Source organism: Acromyrmex echinatior, chromosome 6 (genome assembly GCF_024713525.1).
Source record: "Acromyrmex echinatior isolate Ae372 chromosome 6, ASM2471352v2, whole genome shotgun sequence".
Classification (NCBI taxonomy): Eukaryota; Metazoa; Arthropoda; class Insecta; order Hymenoptera; family Formicidae; genus Acromyrmex; species Acromyrmex echinatior.
The window spans coordinates 6170280-6183105 of NC_141857.1; the positions used below are offsets into that span (position 1 = coordinate 6170280).

General features: G+C 39.6%; 1 protein-coding gene across 2 annotated transcripts in view; it reads left to right on the plus strand.

Annotated features, from left to right (window-relative positions):
• Positions 1–9796, plus strand: part of LOC105154035 (uncharacterized) — a 38939-nt gene extending 29143 nt beyond the window's left edge. For both annotated transcript variants that reach the window (XM_011069278.2, XM_011069277.2), the window contains one exon: positions 469–9796. In XM_011069278.2, the coding sequence (XP_011067580.1) occupies positions 469–648 (180 nt within the window). In that variant the 3' untranslated portion in view covers positions 649–9796. The remainder of the gene's footprint in view (positions 1–468) is intronic.
• The last annotated feature ends 3030 nt before the right edge of the window (positions 9797–12826 follow it).

Genomic DNA, 12826 nt, shown 5'->3' on the forward strand with positions numbered 1-12826 from the left:
ACTCCCAATTAGGAACCTTAACCCCGCACGTCGATCGTTGTTCCTTCCCATACCATTCTCATTCTCCGGATCTACTACTACGAGGAGAAACTTACGACAGGTCGCCTTCGCCAAATCTTCGCGAGAGTATCGGAGAAGTCTCGTTACGTCCATATACCGTTTAAATATCCATTTTCACAGAGACACACATTAACGATATTGCAATCTAAATCGTTATTATCGTCTATTTTATTTTAACTACGTACTTTGTCATCAATATGCATATGACTATATATGCATATGAATATATTTTTTTCTATCTTACACTCGTACTCTCCGTATAAACATACATTGTTGTCGGCGGAGAGTTAAAATTAATAATTGATTATCAGTATATACTTCAAATATTAAACGTTAACATTTCATTCTGTTAGAATTGAACAAAGGTGGACAATACTGAGCGATGAATGTCGCTGCTTACTGTTGCAGGACGCCGAGATCGAGAAATCGACGCTACCGGTGATCGGTCCAGGTTTGAACGGTCGCAACAGCAACTCGTCATCCACCGATAGCCTGCTGTCGCTGTTGATTCCGACGCCGTTACGAGAGACCCTTTGGGCAACGGTGGCTCTATACCTCGGCTGGAGACTTGTCTCCCGCCTGCGATAGATGCGCCGGTTTCGTCCAACCGTTCTGGGTAATCCTACGGGCTCGATCGTCGATTGTGTCGACGACTAGAACGGCGATATTGGGGATTACAATTAGAAGAAAACGGACGGCGGACCGCCAGGCACTTCTTTCCTTGTCTGCGATCGCGGACAATCCTGTATGGAATCCTCTGGACGGAGATCCTCTGGTTTCGAGAGGAGAAGGAGGAAGAGGAGAAGAGGCAGTCCACGGCGCGTACTCTGGATCTCTCTATGTCATCGGACGATGGATTTAATTGAGGTAGAGCGCGTCGAGAAGACGAAACGTTCTTTTATTGAACATGCACTCCGATAATACGATTGTAATTTTATATTGTCTATCTTTGTATTTCGCGCTTGCGTTGCGCGGCTACGCGAGAATGCGCTTGATCGACTTTGATCGGTTCCTGAGGGACCATGCGACTGCAAATTTGATATCTTTTGATCATGACGATGAAAGTAGTGATAATTATTTGCTTCTGCGGCGTGCTTCTGATTTCCTTATAATTGATGATTCTAATTAATTGATTAATTTGATAATTGATAATTGATTATGTATTGCGATTTATTTAGTAGTTGATAACTGATAATTAATAATTGTAATTAATAATGATGATGATGGATTGATTTTATAATAATTTTTATATTGATCATTGTGATAATTGATAATGATAATAATGATTGAGTTGATGAGTCATAGTTGCTCTCTACTATATATCTTTTCATCCCTCCTCGGGGGACGAACGGGTAGATTTTATATAAAAAGATCTTTAATTGGGAAGGTTGATTCCAAAAAAAGTTCTTAAATATTATCTATCTATTGATTAAATCGATGTCGACAAGAGAATCGACCATCCTATCTATTTGCTTCATTGCTGTTTGTGAGAATTGCGTGCTGTCGATAAATTGTGACTGTGATTGCCGCGATGATGACGAAGCGAGGGTTAGCGACGACGGGACAGCGACGTCGAAGTACAAGTGCATTCTCGCGCGATGCAGGAGTTATTTTCGTACGTAGCGCTGTTCGTTCGTGCCGATAGTTCATCCTGCGAATTCGTAGGCAAAGGGGCGAAGAACGGGAATTAGCATTTTTGCGGGGACAGGGGGGAAGATAACCCGGATGAGAGAATAATCGAATTGCGTATTATATGGCGATCGGACCCGAGACACGAGGAGGGAGGTATTAAGGGTGACGGGGGAAACTAAGGACGAGATCCAAAGAGGATTAAACCCAATAATCAAATGATGATCTCATTACGGATAAATAAAGAGAATTAAATAAAGTAGTGTGATTATATGGGAGCGAGAGAGGGCGGACCACACGCCCCCCAATTCTCTGTCTTCTCTTCGCGCGTCCGTCCCTCTCTTGATCTCGCCAAGGTAGAAAGACTATTCTTCGGTATGTGGCTTGTAGATAACGCAATTTCCCGACCGGTAGCGGTCGACGGAGCAATTTTTGTTCAAGATTTTTTTTTTAACGACGCCGCGCTACGATGATGTTTCGCGCGAAGCTCGTTTATCAAATATATATATATATATATTTTTTTTTTCTTGAAAAGAGACAAAGAAGTAGTTTTAATTTTGACAATGTCACGGGCCTAACTAATAGATCTGTTTTATCTGAATTACAATCGATTTACAGTTTATTATAATATAATCGATCGGCCTCGCCAAACATCTACGGTGCGCGTGCGGAATGTATGTATATAAAGAGACGTCGAGAGGGATGACGATTCCAAAAATGTTAAGAGGATGGGGGACGAACGAGGACGTAAGGTGGAGATAGGGGAGCAAACTTGTATATGCATAGAGGATTTATCTAAAGTAAATAAAAACTCAGTAATAAGTCGATGTTATAATAATTAAAGTAGATAATCGATAGGCCGAGGATCGCAGCATCTTGATTGGCTAGCTGCGACTCCCGTGGACAGTTTTCAAATGATCTCCGGTAGCTTAGCTATTAGTAGGCACCCTCGTGACATGCGAGATGCCTTTCGCGGCACATCGGAAGGAATATATCTCCTTCTTTCCTCTGTGCCCTTTCTAACTTCTATTTTCTCTTTCCTTCTTTCCCGTTTCTATCTTCTTTCTTCTATCGACAAAAACTGTCTATCGATTCTCTTGCTCTAACTCACCTATCCTCAATCTTCTAAGAAGATCCCCTCCGTTTCACCTTCCCTGCTTCGCAATTCCATGTTTATCGACGACAGTTCTTTACTGTTCTGTTGTGCGCGACGTAACGTAACGTAACGTAATCTCTGATCTCGAACTTAGTGTGTATTGGTAAGAATCATGTGTTGTGTTCGCTTGACGATCCAGAGTCTCAATTTTCATGGGCGAGCAGACCCGAGCCTTCTCGTTTCGCGATTTCTCTTAAGATTCTAGATAGGAACGGCGGAAGGGCTAGCCTAACGAGTGAGGGGATGGGAACAATGTACCCTTGGGCTTTCTCGTTTGGTTTTAAACTATCGAGACCAAAACTATCGAGGCTGCTGTACAGTCGTTCCTGCGGACCACGCTTTCTCTTCTCCCCGAGTGTAAATCTATTGCGTTTTCCTTTGTCTCCCTATTGATAGGATGATCGTGACGTTATTCCGTCAAAGTATTCCAGTGTATAGATCTATAGTATTTATTTGTAGGCGATACCATTTTTTTACCGTCTAATAGAGCCGCGTTTTGAGATAAATATATACGCGGAATACACACACACACACACACACATATATATATATATATATATATATATATATATATAGTATATATATTACTGCCACTTCGAGATAAGCAAATCCTCGCCAGACGCTTCCAAACGGGAGCGATTTTGTGGAAAGTCAATAACGTCGGTGTCCATAACACATAATTTCTAAAGATGAAAATAGTTAAGAGTCATTTTGAAACAGAGATATTTAAAAAAAAATACAAGTATTTGGTACGCGCTGTAAGGAGCGTTATACACGGCGAGAAAGCTAACGCGTTATTCTAATCTCATTACGCGCGGATTGTAGAGTCTTCGTATTTTCACATTCTATAACGCTTTATTCTGTCGTATTTTCGCGAGCCATTTCTCATCGTCAGGAACTCGGATCCAGTTCCGCGAAACGCGAGTCACCATTAAATCTAGCACATGTTGAAATTATCATCGTGTGTGTATACAATGCATACGTATTATTTTATTTGGTAAAATTCAATTACCATCTAAAAAAATGCATTTATCAAATTTATCCGTGAATATGTTTTTCAATATGCAGTAATAATTAACTGTTTTTTTTTTTAATTCGTGAAACATTTATCGAAAAATTGCATATTTTTGGGAAACCTAATGAATATTAAATTCAAAATTTTTGAATTAAATTCTAAAAATGAGATTCTGAATTTCATTTTAATTGAACGGTATTTATAATTTTAACAAAAATCTTTGTCATATTCATTCGAAATTTTTGATTTTCACAATTAGTAAGCTAAAATTTGATTGAAACTATCAAAATTTGAACAACATTTGCGGTAATCAAACATAAAACTTGCCAATTAATAAAAATATTAACAATCGTCGCGAGAAATTTTATCTGAATTTAACGGTGATTCGCGTTTTACAGTCGGTAGAATTTCCAATCATTGATCGGATTTCCTCTGTGCAGCTTGCTCCTTTCACGGAGAGAGCACGCAAAGGTACAAGATTATCATATTATACACATTTAATAATAGCTAGTGTTCGTCGTTATATCATCGAGCCACGAACTAAGAGAGACAACTCTTTCTCGATGGAGGTTGTTGCATTGCATTCCGACCAAAGGGAAAATTCCCGTTTTCCTGCAGCGCGGTGAAACGAGACGTGAGACGGCCTAAAAGAAAGGTCGCCATTTAATCCTTTTACTTCGTAGATAGGAAAAGGCAGAGCGAATTCGCGAGCCCCCGCCGTTTATGGCCTGGGGGCGGATATATACACGCAATATAATATATATATATATATATGTGTGTGTGTGTGTGTATATATATATATATATATATATATATATATATATATATATATATGTATATATGTGCGTGCGTGCGTGCGTGCGTGCGTGCGTGTGTGTGCGTGTGTGTGTCGGAGGAAAATTGAAAGTGAGAAAACACGGCGCATGTACATAGTCGCTTCTCTTCGGGGCCGTAAATGCATTAATGAACTACGATTTCTTTCCCGGTATATTTCTTTTTTTTTTTTACCTTTTTTGTTCATTTTTTAGAATTAATTGCTCTGTAGAAGCACTTAGATAGTAGTCAGCCATATTGAGAGTATAATAATGATATATGGATAAAAACATATATAAAAGTATATATATATATAATGGAAGACATATATGTATATATATATATATAAAATATATATATATTTTAAATGGTATAGTTGGGAATATTACTGTTTCGAGAGATAACCTGATGAAGAGAGAAACGTATATTTCGAAGGGGCGCGAGCCCGGAGAAAGTATGACAGAGAGGTGATGTTAAGGGTAGTGGAGATGGTTCATCGGAGATTGATGGAGGTGTTGATGGATATAGGTTGAAGATGAGAAATAAGCTGTAACTGTGACTATGCGGATCGTGGGGGGCAGGCTGTTGATACGTTTACTCGAGAGCTTAACCGGGGGATTAATTTAGGCACTACTTACTTTTGAACAACGTAGGAAAACACGAGAAAAGCGGTCTTCTCGAGGATCTTCTTGCGTTTAGGGGACAAGTCCATAATATACATTCGCAATTCGCAATACGCTCAAATATGAAGTCTGATTAAAAAAAAAAAAAAAAAAAAAAGACCAGCAGTAGATGCAGCCCGCCCATCCGAGATCCCCGCGCGTCAAAGCGTCACTGTGATCTCGTAATTAATAAAATATCCGATTATTGTAAAAAATAATCATACTATGATATATCCTTCCCCTCCCCCCCCCTCCTCTTTTCCGTGAACAAGAGAAAAATCCTAAAGACATGATCTAATTATCTCGTATTTTCGCAACTATAACCTTAGTTGCATCTCTCATTGCATTTCTTCGTCCCACCTTGTTCTGTTTTTTTTATTTTTCTTCTTTTTCTTAATTTTTATATAACGCGTTCGCGCGTACGTTAGTTTGTAAAAGTACCGTTATAAGATGTATCTTAATAAATCTTTCATATGATCTCGCGGAGGTATCAATTGTTAGGCGAATTCAGCAGCCGACGCCGTTCGTTTCTGCCCGTCCGCGTGCTAGAAACCTATTTCTCTATCTTTCTCTCTCTCTCACACACACACACACACACACACACACACACATTTCGTTTTCGAATTTTTTTCTCTCTCAATATGGTTCATCAAAACGAACGGCATCGGAGCTCGATTGGCCGTACCTCAATTAGTTAAAAATAGAGTTAGTGATTAAAGAGAGATAAACATTATATTCAACGCGAGGGAAGACGACGAGGGATAACGACGTTGTTGTAGCGATCTTATTCGGATAGGTTTATAACAACGAAAACTGTCTATCGCTGCGTTCGCACTCAGTAATCATCTATATAGTACGATCACTGATTATTATTCTTATTGATTATTATTATTATTTCTATTATTATACTCGTCACAAAACGCGTAAAAGCTCGAGGTCTCAAACTTCTCGGCGCTGTAAAGAAATAATCGACTAGTCTTATCGGACCAACCATTGAGATTCGTGTATTTTTGTTTAACGCATATTTTCTAAGATTGAGATTTTCCCCTCTACATACATATATATACATATATACATATATATTTACAAATATATCTATATTTTTTGTTTTAAATAATTGATTGATCCCCCTTCCTCCCGCGATCCTCACCTCTTCTGTAAGCGCGATCCCGAAGTATCGAGTTCAAAAATAGTCGGGGACGAGGCTCTCTCGGGTTCGTTCGCTGTGATGGTAGTCCTTTGACAGGACTCCCCCGCAGGATATATCGCTCGACGTGAGACGCGAGACGAAGAACGGTCGCCTCGATTAAGAGACGTTGTCTTTGGCGCATAAAAGACCATCTCTAATAGTAATAAATTATTATAGAATGCGCGAAAGACACTTGATCTTTGTAGCAGTATTTAAACCGGGGCAGGACTTTGTCGCGATCGATTGTGATCCTTTCCTTCCAATCGACATTCTCGCGCCTTCACGACGAGCGGGCGAGCCCCGGTTCAAATAGCACATATAAATGTATCGAAGCAAGAACTCATACACATAATTACATATGTGTATACACACATATACAGTTACACGATACACATAACATACACGGACATACACTTGCCCTTAGTACTATTATAATCGTCTAAGATCTTATGAAAAATTTTATTTTGCTCAGACTGTATAAGTTTGCCATAAAATGACTGTTGTACGTTCTTCGGATGTGTAGTAGTACTCGTGTTTAGAAGTAAGGAAATTATTCGCGATTATTCTGTCGCTCCAGCCACAGTCAGGTGCCAACCGTCGCTTACGGTTTTGTTCTCCTTAGCGGAGTACGCTGGGACAAGGAAGCAGTGACTCCTCGACTCCAATTAATAGATTGATCATTTGACGCCGTGCCACTTGAAAACCCTGCTTTTCTGAGGGTCTCTCGGGGTGACTCGTTCGATGACCGAAATATACACCGCAAGTTAATTTCGTCCGTTATTTCTTAATTCACGCGACTATGTCGTCTTATGTTTCATATATTATAATTTACATTATGAGCTTTCAAATATACAAACATGACACAATCCATTTATTCTTGACGAATCCTTTAATTAACCTACTTTGTCTATTGGGGGAATCTCTTTCTTGGAAAATATTCCAATAACAAGATTTAATATTCAGCGCTTTATAATTCTTATTTGTGTACTGTCGATCATTTACTTTCGATGTTTTATATGCGATTCGTCATACTGTTAAAAAATTAATCGAATCAATTATCAAAGCGAAAAGCGAGCGAGTCACACTCGGCGGACTATCTTTGCCTATCCCTTCACTATGTAATCTTTCGTGCTCCACTTAAAATAGCAAGAAGTTCGTAAACTCCGAATGCCTACAAAATACGTTACCTGTAGCCAAATGTCCCGTGGACCATATAGACCGCCGCAATCTATTCGTTATTTACGAAAGAAAAAGAAAACGATAGAAAGAAAGAGAGAGAGAGAGAGAGAGAGAGAGAGAGAGAGAGAGCGAAGAAATTTGTATCACCGAGCGTGCATGAGATCGTATGATAGGGGAACAGAGAGAGAAAGAGAATGAGAGTAAGAGAGAAAAACAAAATAAATCTTGATAACAAAAAGAAGAAATTTTAATCATTAAAATTTCTCCCAGGACGGGCGTTATGGAGTCTCTCAAGTCGTATGTAAAGCTCGCAACTGCCTTGTGATAGAGTCTGGACTGCAAGTAATTCTGACAGAAAAATCGTAATCAGACTGTAAAGACTGTCAAAGAGATATGATCTTTATGTGTACACGCGCATAAAGATAAAAAAATATATATATATAATTATAACGGTAAAGACAATACATCTCGTCGATCCATTTTCGTCCAGCTGACCAATCCAAAGAAGCGACCAAATAAATGAGGAGGGAAAAGATGCGAGCGTTTGCACGACACTTGAGGTGCTGTCCTTTTTCTTTTCGTTTTTTTTTTCTATCGATATTTCGCGACATTGATGCTATACGCGTGTCCGTATATTTTTTCTTTTGTTTTTTTTTTATTTTTAGATATATATGTATATGTATATCTTTCGTTTTGCTTCGAATATCCCGATGCGAGTGATTGGACGGAAGATGTATGGCGGTCACGTGATATATATTATACAAATATATGGTATTATGTAATAATCTCCCCTCCTTAGTGCAGATGTAAGCGAAAGAGAGCAGAGTACTGTTGATTTGTTTTGTTTTAGTTTTGTCTCTTTTTTTTTTTGCTCCTCCATTAGTCCCGATCGTGCTGATTCTGCTTAACGATCCACTCCTTCTCCCTTTCGTCATTCTTCACGTCTTCTCCCATCTCAACTTTACCTTCTGTCTTCTTTCGTTTCTCCTCGCCTCCAATTAAATTTCGACTTAAAACGCGGAGCTTGGGAGTGTTCTCAAGGCGAGGAGAATAGAGGAGAGCTGCTCCAGAACATCCGAGCTGCTCCTCCTCCGTGCTTGTTTCTTCAACAGGAACAGGGACTGCCGTAACAATTCAAGCAGAATGCGCAGAACATTCGCTCATACTTTGATTCTTTCTATTTTTATTTTTTTCTTCCTCCTTACCTCTCTTCTCTTCTCTTCTCTTTCGCGCTCTATCGATGTTTTTAGTTTTACGAAACGAACATATGGTCGCGCGATCGTTGGTACACGCCTCGGCTCCTCTCGCGAAACTGTATTCGAGGAACCGATTATCGTGGACAAATTGAAAAGTGAACGATGAAAGTGATACGCGTAGCAGGGAACCGATGCGTGCCCGACATGCGGATCTAATCATACGATGCTGTGCTATCATAAGTCATTACATATACCATATGTTATCGATTACTTTTGATTTTAGTTTATGACAATTTTTCGTGTTATTAATTTTATTGAGTATGATTTTAAGTACTATGTGCGAACGTCTATCATTATTATCTATTATCTATTGATAGATTATTATTATTATTATTATTATTATTATTATCGGATTTATTATATTATTATTATTATTAATATTATATTAATATTAATATCATCATTATTACGATTATTATTATCATTGTAATCTTAATATTTTGTAAACATTACCACTCCCCATGATCGATTATTTTAACGAATCGCTCTCGCGTCCGCTGCCCGACCGCCGGTCGACGGAGCGCCTTGAAAGCCGCCGCTTCAACGCGTGCCCGACTTACCCGACTACACTTTTGTTCTTCTCCCTTTCACGCTCGTTTCTCTCGTGACACGGCGCCTTCGAGGCGCGACGTCGACCATTGGGAGTTCGCAAAGGGACGGGGACATCTCTCCGCTACCCGCATGTCTTTCATTGTACAGATTTTTTCACTTTTATATAGTTATCGATATATCGTAACGTTACGCAACGTCGATTGTTACGGTGACCACTATGCGTCACCGTATCATTATTGTACTTTTTGATTTTTCTATTGAATAAATGTGAACACGCCGAAAGCATTTAACATGTGTCTTTATATTATACGTCATCATGCCGCTCCCTTTCCTAGACCTACTTCTTGCCATCTTATATTATTATACTTGTGATTACACATCAATTGTTTCGTTGTGAAATTAAAGATTTATTATTTCTAATTATATATGCGAACGAATAAATAATCTAAATACGTATATTTAATAAGACTGCAACAGAATGCAAATAAATTTTATTTTAAACTGTCATTTTAATATTTTATATAAAATGGACACTCTCGATTACCCAATTCGTATCGATCCACGCGAATTGGTCATGGCATTTAGAATCGTTCTAATGGGTTTCCTGAGACGTGCCATCTGCGAGGCTCATTACTAAGGGATGCAACCGCAAACCAATCGAGCGTTGTGCCCCATTCTATTCAGTGTTCTGAATCTAATGCGAACCGCAAGACGTTGGTTGCGTTCTGTATACCAGATTAGAGCGTGGCAATTGCTTTGTAACGAGCGTAGACAACGGTACATGCAAATCAGGAAATTGAAATATTAACAAGACGGGAGGAGTTAATGTCTTCCCCACATACATATTTCTCTGGAGGATAAGACAGTAGCAATATTGTTATGTGTTTGAAAATAGCTTATTTGAAATTCTCGAAAGCAGAAATCAATATTGATACAGCGACGGCAACAGTAACGTATTGTGCAAATTTTAGAGAGATTTAGGGAGATTCTGGTATTATCGCATTTTTTTGCAGATTTCGCTATGTCGGAAAACTGCGTATCAATAGTATTGAATAATGAACGCACATATACCGCCAAGTATATATGCATCCCGTGAATTCCCCCTTTTCAATCCTCATTTTTGTCGCGATTTTTGCTCGCGGTGTTTCTCCACGGATTAACTCGATCCGAAACAACAGCAAACAAGAGAGCATGCACGTCCAATGTGTAACTGAAAAAAAAAAAGATGATGCCGACGCAACAGTATGCGTGGAAAACGCATTGGCAACGTTTCACCATGTTTTTAATAACATCGGCTATATATATATATCGGAAACGCAGGTGCGGAAAGTCGAATAAAGCAGGAATGCACAATTGGAACAGCGAGCTATGGAAACTAGTGATCAATATGAAACAATAGATTTAACTGAATGTGCAAACTATCAATTATTTATTTTCTACATATCGTTCCTCCTGCTGAAAAATATCACATTGCACTCATACATATGCGATGGTCAAAAAAGTATTTTTCATCGCTGTGAATGTGGTGTGACGATTCGTATCAAAGCTACTTTGCGGATAGATTTTTGTTTTTAAAGCCTAAATAAAAAAATTGACTTTTCTCAGTTAAGTATTTTTTATGTATTAGGTAAGTATTCCATGTATTCTAATCTAATCTGTAAATAATATGATATTCAATGATATTTTTTTAATAATCTTTTTTTTTTCTTTCTTAATAATATCGGTAGCAAAATTTCGGATAATAAATATCAATCTTTCTCTTCTTAAATTCTAATAACCTCCGTTCAAGCTCGATCAATTCGGAAACTGCATGCAAACAAAACGCGCGGAAGCGCGTTCGGCCGGGACGTATCTAAATGAAAAATGCATTCGCAAATCTGCGCGGTGCTGATGCGTTGCATCGCTTCGCGCGCGATATTCACGGAAATCGAAGGATGGAGAACTATACGAGGAGGAGACTGTACGAAAGTGTGTGTGCAGCGCATCGCAACGGGGGTGGCGGACGGGGGTGGTGGAGTTAAACCGAATGCACATGTCGCCAAAGCGCGCGTGTCACCGGGTAGAGAAACGCTGGTATATCTGGTGTGCATCCATATGCAGATCCCCATTGATATGACAACATTTACATACTGCATATTCGCTCTGGGCCATATACTCGCTCGCCAATTCCCCATTGTTGGCTTTCGGCCACCAGTGCGTTTGATTGACATTATTGGTCGCGCCGCTGACACCAGATTACATTTCTATTTGCATACATTCGCGAACCAGTTTGAGCCCAACCGCTCGTTTGTGCTCGCGCGTACTACTGTCCCTCCTTCGTCCTGCCAGTGTTCCAGCGTTTTTCGTCCTGTTCCTACGCCGACGATTGGCCAACGATTTTCGTTCTGGCATTCGAGCCTTTCGCGCAGTTATACGCGTGTCATATTTTTCCATGCGGGAATATGCGCAGGATGCAGGTGCCACGTCGATAGACATCGGTGATTTGGCGGGGGCTGCAATTTTGCTTGATGGTGGTGATGGTGCAATCTGTTACCCGTTTTTAGGGACCGTTACTTAGGTATTCATCGAGGTTTTTATCATAGATGAACCTGAACAAACTCATCCCTACATTTCTACGCGATTCTATAAAGTACTCAATTATTTGCAATCAATTTATCGATCCATATAAAACTCGCATACATGAGAAAAAGTAATCGCAATTTTAACTTTTACATAATACGGCGTAATCATATATGTAACATCAGTAATTTTTTACTAATTAAATGGCACCGTCTTACATGGACGTTTTAAAATACGCGCCGTTATGCACGAGCAGCTTTGCGCAACTTTGTGTGAAATGCATACAAAAAATATATATCGGCCTGTTCTTTAATCGTCATACAGCGTGAAATGAGTGCACGTGTCGACACATTTTCCATTGGCCGCATCGCGTCGTCCTATCAAATAACAGAGATTTTTACGTATCGGGCCTGGCGAGAGGAAGATCGTGGCTTTCGTCCGATTAGATGTCGCTGCGAAAGAAACAATGGGCAGTCAGTGACAAAAGGGCGCGTGTCAGGCGTTAGTGGCAACGGTTAGCCCTTTATTGGTAGCCCTTTGGCCCGTGAAATATGAACGTCGTTGCTTTTGTCCGCGAATAAGCGACGCGCGGATATTAAACGCGGATTACGCGCGTCGCGGATGAACCGGATGGCGAACTTTACGCACGAAAATCAGGCGCGATGCATGTGCACAACCATCCTTATGGAAAGAAGCACTCGATAGTTCGGAGCGTTTGAATGGATCGATGGTTAATTGATTGTTCTTGTCCCGTTT